Genomic DNA, 14,500 nt, shown 5'->3' with positions numbered 1-14,500 from the left:
GAGCATGGGTCCTCACAAACTTTCTCTCGGGGCCAAATTGATAGTGTGGTTTGTGGCCAAGGGTCGCACCGAAGGGGGCAGGGTCAGTGGGGGAGGGGGTGGATCTAGAGCAACAAAAAAAAATATGACCATGAAATTGAACTCATGCCCCTGCAGCGGATGCCTTCGTCCACTGAGCCACCAGACCTGGCATACACATTACACACATCTTTCTTTCTCTCTCCCCCTCCCTCTCTCTCTGTCTCCCTCCCTCATCCTCCCTCTGTCACCCTCTGGCTCCCTCCCTCTCTCTCTCTCTCCTTCTGTCTTCCTCTCTCTCTGTCTCTGCCTCTATCTGTCTGTCGGTCCCAGCCTGCTGTAATTACCATATTGTAATTTGTCACTGGGCCAGCACTGGATGGACCTGCGATCCAGGGGGGGGCAATCGCGCCCTCTCTTGCCCATCCCTGCGGACGCCCATGATATTGGCCTGAATAGTTTCTTTTGTACTGCGCTGGCTAGTTGCTAGTTGTACTGTGACACAACTTCCTGCTGAATCATTTTGTGTTAATCATATTCTTAAAGAGCATTGGTTACAGATTATGTCTTTCTTTCTTCATATAGTTGGTCATACTAAAACAACAAAACCAACAAGGAGTATGCAGGCTGTACTGGCCCGGCAACGGAGGCTGGATGCAACTGTTGCCCAATATCGGCGGCTGGTGGAACTGGAGGGGGACGACACGCAGTCCAGTACTTCGAATGTGACATCTGCATCCTCCTCCGTGACCCCACGTTCTGCCGGTCAGCGCAGTGCTCCAGCCAAACGGAGCCGTGCTGGCAGACGCCACCGCCGAGCAGCAAAGGCTGCACCTCACAGTACTGTAAAGGCTCGCTTGCGCCGTGCAATCCGCAGAGTGTCGGACCTGGAGGCGGAGGTCCGGAAATGGAAAGAATATCAGAATTTGTTGGAGGGCCTCCGTTTAGATCACGCCACCCTCCGGGAGCAGTATGATGCCCTGGCCCTAAGGCATGATGCCCTGGAGGCCAAAGTCAACACCATGCATCCCTAGAGTGTCCCTTGCCCCTTTTTTAGAGACTTTTGGGGGGTGGGAATTGGGAGTTGGGTTTTTTGGGGACTTTTGAGGGACTATTTATTTGTTGGGGTTAGGGAGGGTCTTGCGGGAGATTATTTTGTTAGGGATATAAAAATATACTTTTTCAAACTTTATCTGAGCATATCTTTTTTTTTACTACTTTTGAGCCTGGTGGGTGGTGGTTTTGCAGTAAGTTCGTTTTGCTGAACACTGTCATCGTGTTGGTTCACGTGTAATTGGCCAAATGTTTTCCAAAGTAAATGCCTGTCACAGAGTTTGTTAATTGAAGAGTCCTAGGACTTTACTACTAGTACCACTGTCACTCTCTCGCCTCTCCTAATACTCCATTATACTACCTCCCAGCCAAACGCTTATCTTACCTGTAATTACCTGGAATTCACAGTGTCCTAAAGCGTTCTGCAGCAGGGCCCCAACTGGAGTTTCCCGGCGTGGATTTTCTGCAAAACAAAAGCAATCAACATTAGAAATATGGCAGCGGTGCTCACAGACACCAAAATCCTAGAAGCCCCACAGACAGCACCCCTAAGACAGGCAAGCGAGCAATAATAACGCCTAAACGTTCACGTGTAATAGGCCAAATGTTTTCCAAAGTAAATGCCTAACCAATTTCATCCCTTAATAGACCTTGCCAGCAATGGCCCAGCCAAGACCCATAAACCCAAACGCAAAAAAGTCACACTTAGCAATATGTATTTAAATGAGGACTCACTACTTCCAGACAGTCCCTCTTTAGGGGACTCGTCAACGTAAGTTTCTTCATTGTGCAGAATCCAGGCATCAGCATTACGGGAAATGGATAGGGTGAGTCTGGAGGAGGAGGATAGACGACCAGGACTGAGTTCTTGTCAACTAACTGTTGTGAACCTGAGGAATGCTGCGGCATCAAAATCAAGACAGTACTGTTGATGGGCTTGTTGTTTGATTGGGGGATTACAGTTTTGTTGTGAATGGGATGAAGCACTTGCTAAAAAAAAGAAAGACAGACACACAGGAATAAAAGTGAATAAGGACTAATATTAAAGTTAATGAATCTTTGACTCATTTTCAGAACTCGCTGTCAGGGAAGGAGAGCTCGTCCTCAAACTCTGCAAATTGAGTCGGTAGTACTTCTGGTAACTGAGGAGAACTTTCCTCAGGTAGGTCGGTGTCCTCTTCTTCCTGCGTGCATTCTCGTACTTTGTAATCTGGTGGTATGAAGTGCTGGTTCATCTTTATCATGGTGAGCCGCTCCACATTTGCGGGCAAGAGGCGGGACCTTTTGCAAGTCACAATGCCACCAGCAGAACTAAAAACACGTTCTGAAGACACGCTTGCGAGTGGGCAAGACAAGTAATTGATAGCCAGGTTGGTGAGCTCTCGCCATATGTTTCTTTTCCCATGCCAATACGCCAATGGATCCTCAGTAATATTGACCGCTGTTGAGTCATCCAGATAGGCCTGCACCATTGAAAGAATGTCCTCCCGGATTCCTGTACTTTACACTTCTGTGTCCCTTCTGGGACAAGGAAACCCTAGCTCACTTAGCCAATCCGCTTCAGACATATCGCCTGGGCCTGGTGCAGATGATACGGTTGCTGGTGTGGTTAACGGCTCAGAGGAAAAGTCACTCACTTCTGCCACAGGCACAGATGCAGAAGTGTTTTTTTGGGACGCCTGATGGCCTGCTGATTCACTAGTAGTACTGTCTTCTCCTACAGTTTCCTTCCGCTCTCTTTCAAAACAAATGGCTGACTGAGCTAGCCAACCTTTGTACTCTGTAACATCTGATGTTTCAAAAGGAATTATTACTTTGCCAAACAATGGCTTTTTGTAACGTGGATCCAGAATAGTAGCACAAATGTAGTGCTGTTGTTTCTTGATATTTACAAGCCGTTTATTGCTAACTAGGCGTTGTAATAATCTCTGCGCCAACTCATATGCTTCATTCTTTCCAGCATCTTTTAATTCTGAAGACACCACCTTGACTTGGTGCTCGAGCTTCAGCAACAATGGGATAGCTTTGCTCAAAGTACAGTCCTCCCTGCTGACGTCACGCGTGAAGACCTCAAAAGGACGAAGCATGTCTGTCAGGCTTTTAACTAGCTGCCATTGCTCCACCGCTAGCATCATTTCTGTCGTATCACCACCCAGGTTGTAGAAATACTCATTGACTACTGGAAACAGCTCATGCAGACGCTCAAGCATGTAGAAGGTTGAGTTCCAACGTGTTGCCACCTCCTGGATAAGTGCTTTCACTGGCATTCTATATACATTTTGCTGGCGCCTCAGCTCCTTCCGGGCCTTAAAAGAATGGTTGAAATGTGTGCATATTCTTCTGCAGATGGTCAGTATTTTGTCGACTGCAAGTTCTTTTTTCAAGAACTTTTGCACGACAAGGTTCATACAGTGCGCCAAACACGGCACTCTGAAATAGTAACCGTTCTCCATGGCCTTAACTACATTGCTGCCATTATCAGTAGAAACATAACCAACCTTGCAATTTCTTGGGGGCAGCCATTGCGAGACCTTTTTGTTAAAGTCATCCAAAATGTTGGCTGCAGTATGACTTTTCTCCATGCCAAACATGGCTAATGTTGCATGTTTACGAGCACCCTTAAAAATCTCGACCAAGTCACCACCTGCATTTATCTGTTTTGCAACCCCTGAAAAAGAGACCCAGTGTGCAGTGATGCACATGTAATCAAGGGCTTGGCAACTGGTCCACATGTCTGTTGTCAGGTGTATAGTGTGAACAGCACTCTTCTGCAAAGCTGCCCCAACCAACTCAAGCACCTCTTTATGTAGTGCTGGAACAGCAACCCTGGCAAAATAGAACCGGCTAGGAACCTTCCATTTAGGGGGCAGTGTTGCCACGAGTTCAAGAAAACCCACACCTTCGACAAACGAAAAAGGGAGAAGGTCCACCGCTAGCATTTTAGCCAGCTTAGTGTTATACAGGCGTACATTTGGGTGGTTGCGTTGAAATTGCGCATCTGAGGAGAACATGGCTGAAATGGTGCGCTGGACAAATTTACTGGATGATGCTGATGCCTTCTTCGACCCACTTCTGCTCAGTGTTGACATTTTCCGCATTGGTGTGTCTCCCAGACTCTCAGTGTGCCTCCTATGTGTTCCGGAGGGTGTGGTGCTGCCAGGGGTACTGGGTGCAACCGGACAAATGTCTGACGCTTCTTCTACCTCCCTGTCATCTTCAGATGAAACACCTAGTATGGGTATATTTTGGCCACTTGCCCTTTGGGATTGCTTTCCCTTGATGTTTGCTAGGTGCGCAAACCATTCGACAGCGTGCCTTCTTTTAAGATGACCTATCTGGCCTCCGGTTCCATAGTTGGTACCAGTCTTACCACGGCTAACTCTAGTCTTACAAATGCAACAAACGGCTATGTTATCATACTTTGCATGGACACTAAAAAAGTTCCAAACTGGGGACTGGAAACTTCTGGTTTTGCCGCACGAGATGATACTGCCAATGCCAGATGAAGCAGTGGTGGATGAGCCTTGCAGACATCTACTGGGTTGTGCAATTATTGCAGCAACCCTACTTGAGGGAGTCGAGCTGGATGGAGTCCCCCTCTGGGGAGAAAATATGGGAGCTGTAGGTTTTGTTGAACTTGTTGTACTACTTGACTGCGTTGGTGGTGCTACCAGTGCCACGTCGCCAGGGTCACGCTCAGCATGACGTCGGGATAGGGTATAAATGTCTGTCTGCTGCATGGCCGGTGTGGCTGGAATGAGGTGTGTGATGACTAGGTCATTGCTGTCATCCTGTTCAACAACATCAGAATGCACCACTTCATCAAGTCCGACGTTCGGATCCATAAGTATGAGCTTTCCGGGGCCCTTCCTTTTAACATTTGATACCTTTCGCAGCTCATGGTGTGCCTCCCTCTCAGACGTCGGAGATGGTTGCCAATCTAGATCCAGATCATCATCTGATGGAGCGGGGCTTGAAGAGGAACTTCTACACACACTCCTTGATCTTTTCCTTGGTGGGGAGCTGGGAGAAAATGAAACATCAGGAGGAATGCCTTCGTCTTCCTGACATGATACCCCGGCTCCAAAGTCAATTTCCTCCTGTGCCCCTACTTCTGGAAGAACAACCATTGTGGGCACTTGCACCGCTCCATGCGCCGCTACATGGGCCTCTTCACTGACCTCTACTTGCAACTCTCCATGGACCTCTCCTTCTCGGCCTTCTCCTTCTCGGCCTTCTCCTTCTCGGCCTTCTCCTTCTCGGCCTTCTCCTTCTCGGCCAGCTCCTTCTCGGCCAGCTCCTTCTCGGCCAGCTCCTTCTCGGCCAGCTCCTTCTCAGCCAGCTCCTTGCGCATGTACTTGTGCTTGTACTAGTAGCCCATGCAGTTGTTGTTGCGGCTTTGGTTGTTGAATAGTACTTGTGAGATGAGTTACAACCTGTGTTGATGGTATGCTGCTACTTTCTTGCGATGAGCCAACATCACTGGTCGTTGGTGATTGAACCACTAAACAGGCTACCTGTGCAGCACTCATGGTGGGCCTTTGTTTTTTCCACAAAAATTTAGTGGTCGAGCCACCAGTCTCCTTGGTAAGTGGTGCCACTTGCTTCTTCTTCTCCTTAGTAGAGACATCTTTCTTGCAAGAGGAGCTACGGGCACCTCTTTTTGGAGCCATCCTCTTCAGATGTCGGAACAACAGGCCGCAGCAGGACTTCTTCCTGGCACTGATGCTCAACGATGATGCAGAGTTATTGACTTTGTGCACCTAAAAGCAAACAAAGACAGAGGAACATCAGTAAATATATGTTGCATATGTAGCGCTTCAATAAATAGTTTGCAAGTAGGCATTTATGAATACACACATGCACACCACACAATATGGAAATTTCAAAATTAGGAATTGCTAAATTTTTGGGAAACAGGAATTTAACATTGATCCAAGAGAGCACACACAGAGAGGGTTATAGTTTCATGTACCACTGACTCCCCCTGGGCACAATGGGTGAAAGCAAGGCAAAATGGGTGCAGGCCTATGGCACAAAGCTCACTGCCTGCCTTCAAAATGGCCGCTTGACCCCCATCCACATGGCCAGGACCATGCCTCAAAATGGCCCCCCCCAACATAGCCAGCCCCCAACCCCTACTCCAAAAAGTCAAAAAACACAACACCAATCAAATCACCACAATCCAATGCCATCCATCAAGTTTCAGAAGGTTTAGGCTGCCTGCTGGTGGTTTTCTGGTGCAGAATTGCAATTTTTGCAATTTTGCGAGTGCGAGATTGTTGCTTCACGACGCGAACGTGGCGAAAAACCAGCAAAATCCGCGAACAGACGGATTCTGGGCCCCCTGGGCATGATAAAATCACAGCACACTGGGTGCAGGCCTATGGCACAAAGCACACAAACTGGCTTAAAAATGGCCCCTAGACCCCACCCACACGGGACCAGGCAATAAACTGCCCCCCACCCACATAGCAAGCCCCCAACACCACCCCAAAAAGTCGTAAAACACACAAAAATCACAACAATCCAATGCCATCCATGCCCTGGCCAGAATAATGTTAAAATTAAAGAAAACAGTTGTATCATGCATGCACCCATAACTAAGCCTGGTAGTTTTCAATTCATGTGCAGAATTGTAATTTTTACAATTTCGTGAGTGCGAGATTGTTGCTGCGCGGGACGCGAGCAGTGCGAACACAGGCAAACATTTTTTTTTTAAATCCGATTTTCGGGTAATCCGCGGGAGTTCGAGGCCCCCTGGGCATAATGAAAGCAATCAGAGCAGACTGGGTGGGCCTAGGGCACAAAGCACACTGCCTGACTTCAAAATGGCCGATTGACCCCATCCACATGGCCAGGACCTGCAGGACCATGCCTCAAAATGGCCTCCCACACATAGCCAGCCCCCAAACCCACCCCAAAAAGTCGAAAAACACACACAAAAATCACCACAAACAAACAACATCAACTTATCAACTTACTTGTAAATCAAATTTCTAATCAAAAAGTAATCCAAAAGGCCTCAAAGCCAAATCTCCAGCAGCATCCACAAAAAGTCATCCTTCCCAGTCAAGATCGAATTCAAAGTGGCCAGGAAATGGACTAAGCAATGGGAGGAGCTTGCTGGACAGGAAGAGGAAGTTGGAGACTGGGTCACTTCCTTCACCCCTCCCCAATTGTAATTTTTGTAATTTCGCGAGTGCGAGATTGTTGCTGCCCGCGCCGCGGCCCGCGAGCAGTGCGAACACAAGCAAAAAATCCGCAGCGCGCTGATTTGCGTATTTTCCCCACATCCACGAGAGTTCGCGGATTGCGGATTTACCGAAAATCCGAAAAATCCACGAGCGGAACGGATTTTACGCCCATGCTTAGTAAAGAATACATTAAGTCGACCTGGGATTTACCATACACACACAAATGTTGGAGTGGGAGAAAGGAAGTATTTCTTAGTGGTAAAAATTGTGAAAACCCACTAAGCGATACACTATTGTGTCAAGGTATTAATTTACCCAGAGCCTGCGAAGGTTCTTCAAATTACCTTTCTTGCCACCTGCAGGGTTCGCCCACAGTGGTGATAGATCCAATTTTCAGTCGGCTTTCCAATGGTAGCTACATTATGTTAAATGATCACAGCTGTTGTGGATTGATGCCAGGAATAAGCTATCTCGTTATTGTGTCAGCCAGGGTCATTTGCTGTATGCAAGTATTGTTTCCTCAAACTAAGACAGACGGGGAGTCTCCACTATGGCCTTCACTGAACATCTCTTCTTTACAAATTGATACTTTAAGCAGAATGAAAGCCATTCTTTTGCAAAAAACTGTGCCACTGAATTCCGTCCAGAGAGACGTATGATCTGCAAGTTGCAAGGTCCTCTGCAGAGATACATGCATTATCATCAACAAACTGCCCAATACATTTTGCAGAAATGTTAGGTTGTATCTTTAACATGTCTGGTACCAGCGGTATTGCACATGTATTTAAGACGATTTTTTTGGGATTGTTAGCACCCTTTGAAGCAGTCCTGGGCATTTTTCCTAACTTCGTCCACTCTGTGTTCGGCGGCCTGCCTCTCATTTTGGGACTCTTAGCAGGGATATTATTTTTATTCCTCCTGCTCCATTATGGCAAATCCAGCCACCAGCGATGCCGAAGCCAGCATGGAAAATGCGCTCCAGGCTGTGAGGTATTGTGAGTGAATAACACAGATCCTTGGCTTGGCTCGTTTGAGAGATCTGAATACCATATGGTTCCTGTCATTCAGACCAATCTGGCAAGATTGCATCTTACCTGTTCTATGATGCCTGCTTTGTGGAGAGGAATGCGTGTTGGATATCTGTCTAACAGTACCATTGGTAATGCCAACGGATGTGGACGCATTACTGGGTCCGGTAAAGGCTCATGTGTTGTGTTACCCCCAGTGGCTACCAATCCTGATGTCGGCATTCATTGAGATCTCACCGGCAAATCCAACTGGAGGTGAGATACGCGGACCATCAGGCACACAGGTACCATCTGTTATGAAAATTGCTAACGCGGCTGACGCTGACGGCGATGCTTCGCATCTGGGCACAATTGACCTTCTTAATGAAGTAGTCGAACTTTCATCTACTGTGGTAGATGCTTTCTTTACCAGCCTTAATGACTTATTGTTTTCTCCTGACACTGAGAATAACTTTTGAAATTAGCACACAGCATTCTTTCCAAATCAGAAATTCGACCTTCACTTTTTCAAAACAAAAGCTACCAAGTTTGAAACTCTATTTTAACGACAGATTTATTTGACTTTTTCCAAAAAACAAAATGAACTTTGGCACAAAAAGTAATCTGCTTAAAGTAGAAATATTCTTAGAGAACAAGATATTCCTTGAACACTTCCTAGAAACAATATTAGCCTAATCCACAAACAAAAACAGTTTGTATATTCTGCTATGGGATGGTCTCGACCTTTTTTCTTCTGTAACTAAGAGCCATCTCATAAATGTAATTTTCGTGATTCATTCAGTTAATCTGCTAATATCATATCAAATGCTTACAATGAAGTCATTTCCCGTGAATGTGTACTATACAAAATGCTCAATTTTTCGTGTACAACCATTTCAAATGCATTTTATATGATTTTTTGGGGGTTGTAAACACATGCTCTAGATTATCTGTTTTAGTGCTTGAACTTAGATGAACATGATAACCTGGAGTGGGTGTTATGTATCATTTTAGGACCCTATTGTAAGTTTCCTGATTTATGCCCTTATATAGGTATAAATCACCATATCCTTATATAGGCATAGAAATCATAAACATATTTAGGCATAGCTCATGCAGTCCAAATACGGCAGGGCTACTTCCCCTAGTTCTGAAAATTCACAACGATTTCTTGAAAAACTCTGTTTCAGCAGCCGGGGAATTCCCCTTGCTTGAATGTTGATTTGTCCAAAAACTCCTGGAGTTTTCAAAGATCTGAGACTCTTCAATGACGTTATTATGTCCAACTGTATATCAAAGTCGGCACCTTCATGGTATAAATATGCCCACACTCGCCCAAGCAAACACACAGTGGTTTGGAGCAGTTCGACTATCTACTTGCCCGACACGCCCTGCTACAGCAAGTGCCGAAGGAAGCAGACCCTCCAGCAGACGCACTGAAAGAGACGCTGTCTTTTCTCCTGCCGAGAAATCCAGCTCCAGTGTTTCCTAGCTACCCTTGTGGGTTGTTGGGAAATCGAGTCCCGAGACTGACCTTCTTCATTCTAAACTAAGATACGTAGCTGATTAGACCCTTAGAGAAATCTTGAGCAGATTATTGGCAATAGAATACTACATGTATGCTACACCTCACTTACTTCTTCCCTTGTACTAAGCTTAGGTTAGGTACACCGGGGTAAGCGATTTTAGAAGCACCAGTTGAGTACTTTTAGCCTCTGTTATTTATGTATGTATTTATATATGGTTTTGGAACCACACCGTGCTCTTACAGTATTATTTTATTCTACTATTTATACTGTACGCATTATATTTTACAAACAGTTTTACGATTGTGGCAGTTCATTTCTTATGCTTGAGAAAGAAGACTGTTCACTAAAATCTTTTATTGAAAACGCCCGTTTTCTACTTTCTCTGCACCTGTAGTGAAACGAAGCATGCACGATTGACTGAGTGAAATATCTAGCTATTGTTTCCACGACTCTGAAGATATGTTTTATCTTGGGGAAACAAAGTTGTCATGTTTATGCGGTTGTCAGAGACTATTCCCTTCTTGTGAATTCGAGAAAGTTTCTAGTGACCTCTGAGCTAGCTGGCACACACAATTAAGTTTAGTATATTCGATAGAGACCTAGTCATCCTCAGGCCTACGTCTAATCTATAGGATATATTATTCCAATGCGCAGAGCCTATTGGGAATATAGGAACTACACTACACTGTTCTTCCCGTTCCATCATCCATGGCGGTTCTTGTAATATCCGGGGTATAGCCCTGCCCCAATATTTGATGTACAGAGAAAATTGGGGTTAACTGGGGTACAGACAACAGGCTACGCAAACATTTATTTTCTACTTGCTGCAGCCCCTCCTGCTGTTTAAAACCCCAAATTGAAGAACCATAGGAGGCGATGGCAAGGCACTTTGAGGAATATACATTAAGGATAGCTTCCACCGGCCTGGCGCTGGGCAAACCCTAACAAGGATGATGTAGATCTTGGGGCTGCATTTTCTTTAATTTTCTCTTGGGGGGTCCAAGAGCCTGTCTTGTCAAATAGGACTCCAAGGTATGTAAATGAAGACATCCTAGTAACTTCCACCCCATTATAATAAAAGGCCTTAGTTTTCCTGTAGCTTTTACCAGTAGTCCTAATATGGGATTTCCCGGTGTTAATAAACAAGTGCAAGGTGATTGTATTATGGTGAATTTTAATAGGAGGGACATGGCGGATAGGTTGTTATGGGATGCCTCTGGGTTAGAGAGGGGTGTTATAAGGGCAGCTCCTTTAGGTTTATTTTACCCCCATCGCAAGGTTATGAAGTAAAAAGGGTGGTGAAACCAAGAAATCACTGTCTTTTCAGGACAGGCTCCCTTGTACTCCAGAGTGAAAGATGTGTTATTGTTCTCTCGGACTATGTGCATGCCAGAGATCCTCCAATCCAAGGACAGTTAAGAATTCTTCTAATAGGCCGTGTGTTGGCCCTGTGAATCTTGGTGGCCACTTGTCTCACTTCTCACTCACTATTAAATTAAAATCGCCACCCATGAGTATCATGCCATTCAGTAGCTGTAGTAGAAGGGTATTAAGATCAGGGAATAAGGGGGCATGGTGGGACATAGACCAAGCTTATATTACATTTTGACCCTCCCATATCACAGGCAGGGCAACATATCTAACCTGGGAATTTTTCCATGTGTTTTGGGTTGTGAATGGGGGTGCCGCAGCGTGGAGGTCTTTTGGTGTTCATTGACTCGTGACATTATTTTGGCAAGAACTACTGTGAACTGTGGGCTCTGGTGGAGTGACGTGGGGCCCTTACCTGTATCCTGGACTTGTAGAGAGACGCCGGAACACCGAGGCGGACTCCAAGTCCCAGAATATATGCCTGACAACACCTGGGCCGGGAGCAAGCAACGCCCACATCCCTCAGGCGCTTTATCTGACCTCACCGCACCCGCTTCGCGGGTGCCGCAGCGTGGAGGTGTTTGGATGTTCATTGACTCGTGACATTATTTTGGCAAGAACTACTGTGAACTGCGGGCTCTGGTGGAGTGACGTGGGGCCCTTACCTGTATACTGGACTTGTAGAGAGATGCCGGAACACCGAGGCAGACTCCAAGTCCCAGGAATCTTTGCCTGACAACACCTGGGCCGGGAGCAAGCAACGCCCACATCCCTCAGGTGCTTTATCTGATCTGAGGGACGGTTTGTGACTGTTAGTGGCCAGGAGTGGTTGGGTCGGGCCACCCCTTTTGGGTTCGTAAATTGGTGTTCCCATAGTCTGTTCGCCGTATACGGGAAAATGAGTATAATCTCCAAGTACTCTTCATTGTGTAATTCATAGAGCTGTTTTTGCCAACGTTTGTCGACAGCACATAACGTATACATAGTGATAAAGAATGGGGAAGAAAAATCCTGCGTTATCTGTCCCTGCCCCAATACAAAAAGCTGTCCTAAATCCTCCCCTATTTACAACAAGGGGTGGTGAGGGACAGAGTCTCTGAATTAAGCAGAATACTCTCACCCAGTCAAGAGATCAGGGCTAGATCCAACACCGTTTTTTAGCTCACTGCACCATCCCAGTTTCAGAACCTGGCTGTATGCAAATTAGTCTGTTCCTGTCCCAGTGCATGATGGGAACAGGGCAAACCAAACTACAAAAGCCAATTCTTACACTGGGAAGGAAAATCCTCCCCTACCCAGTCTGACAGCAATTGATCGTATGCTGCAGAAAACCATCGGGGTGGTGGCTAATGCCATTGAAAATACAGAACGCCACTTCTCGCTCCCTGCTGGCTCTCTTCCTCCTTTGCCATTTACCAATATATCGACGTTCACTATTAACTCCCAGGACTCGATATTGGCACCATCTTTTGTTGCTCTTCCAGGGGTCCACCATACTTCAACAACTCAGGACATTGCCCCTACAATGGCTAATGCATCCCCCGAGTTTACGCCCTTACCACCAAGATTATCCTTGACCCCGACCATTTTTCTAAATGAGGCCATTCCCGACCCACCCCTTCAGGCAGAGGATTCTAGAGCCAATGGGTCCTGTGACACGCCATTAAGTTCAATCTCGGTTTCTGACTCGTCGCCGAGAGTAAATAACGACAGCCCGCGGGTAACAACTAGAGGGCAGAAGGCTAGGCATAAGTCAAAACACACTTATAAGGAAGGCCTAACAGTAAAAAATGTTAAGGGGAATGTAGGTGCGAATAAGCAAAAGGAAGTTGCTGCTAAACATAATGTAACAAAAGGGGAACATTTTAATAACATCGTACCCGACACTGTATCCACCTCAAACAATGATAGGGGTCCTTATGTCTCAATCACAGAAAAACCAGTCATTCTCCCACCTTTTCCCTTACACAATGAGGGACTACAGGATAAAATTTAAATCCTTATGAAATCCTTAATGGCACCACTCCTGGAAAGGGTAAAGCGCATAGGGGAAGAAATAGATAATCTGGAGCAAGTAATGAAAAACAGCCCCACTACCCCAGGGCAACTAACTGACAGAGCACACACAAAGGCTACGGACCCACAACCGCCCTCAAGAGCCCAAAATACTGGTTCCAATAACACTATCCAGCTATCACCTGACCGTAGGCCCCTAGTTGCTCAAACAATTAGGAACACTGAAAACACGGGTAGACTTTCAAAGAGGGCTCCGAGGGCGGCTGAACGCAAGGATATGGAATTAGGGGAGGGTGCCCTTTGTAAGGGCACAGTATCTCCGGGACAGGCGAACAATAACCTCTGCGCAGCCAAGCATTTTTCCCTGCCTGCTAACCCAAAGAGGTCATTTCCACACATCGACCTATCCCCACAAACAGCACCATATGCCGTAGTGCTAGTTGGTGTCCCGGAGCTGCCCCAAGAAAAATCAGAAACTTATCCTGAGCTAAGAAATAAAGCCGTACACTGGCTAAACAAGAATAGGCCCCTTCCGTTTGACACATCTGGGGAAATACTATTTGCGAGAATGTTAAGCTGGCTGGACCACAGAAGAAAGGATCTTTCTGGGGACTGTATTGTCATCAATTTTAGGGAAAGGCGGGTGGTCCAACATATATGTAATTGGCCTTCTCAGTTTGGTGGGAGTGAAATCAGTACCAGGGATTTGAGTTTTTTCTATCCCCAATCCCCCTCTTCACCGACAACCACGCGTTACAGGGGATCAGCAAACGCAGAACTGATGGAACGGACTAGAATTAGATACAATATTCCAACTTCATTATTTCGATAAGCTCTCCGAACTGGAAAGAGTGGATTGACTTCAGTCAGAGGGTCTGTCTTTTAATATCACGACTAGCGTATCTACCCCTTGTGTACACCAAGATAATTCGGACCAAGATGGTGCTGTAAATGAAGAAGTTACCCCCTAATATCACCCAGGCCAGCCATCACAAGAAAACTATGGGAATGGACCCCGAACTTGTAATAAACAAGGACGACCCATCCCTGAAAATACTATTCTGGAACGTTGCTGGTCTCCGTGCAAAGGTTGTGAATGACATCTGGCTGGATTTTGTTCACAACTTTAGCATTTTATGTTTACAGGAAACATGGTCGCCATCCGAATTACACATTGAGGGCTACAAAACATATTTCTCTCCTGCACTACCTTCTATCTCTGGTAGAGCAAAAGGAGGACTCACTATCTTTGTATCTAATATCCTTCAATTCATAAGCATAGTTCCCATTAGATTGGATTAAATTTCCA

General features: G+C 46.0%; 1 protein-coding gene and 1 long non-coding RNA gene across 2 annotated transcripts in view; both read left to right on the top strand.

The window, feature by feature from the left end:
* The window catches only part of LOC144819148 (uncharacterized), an 80,697-nt gene extending 79,577 nt beyond the window's left edge, over positions 1–1,120 (top strand). The window contains exon 5 of the mRNA XM_078677127.1: positions 604–1,120. Coding sequence (XP_078533253.1) covers positions 604–1,052 — 449 coding nt within the window. The 3' untranslated portion in view covers positions 1,053–1,120. The remainder of the gene's footprint in view (positions 1–603) is intronic.
* Positions 1–14,500, top strand: part of LOC144819923 (uncharacterized) — a 148,101-nt gene that overhangs the window by 107,043 nt on the left and 26,558 nt on the right. The window lies entirely within an intron of this gene.

Source organism: Lissotriton helveticus, chromosome 2_1 (assembly GCF_964261635.1).
Source record: "Lissotriton helveticus chromosome 2_1, aLisHel1.1, whole genome shotgun sequence".
NCBI classification, from domain to species: Eukaryota; Metazoa; Chordata; class Amphibia; order Caudata; family Salamandridae; genus Lissotriton; species Lissotriton helveticus.
The sequence above is the reverse complement of the archived record's forward strand: the minus strand, read 5'-3'. Positions and strand labels throughout refer to the sequence as shown.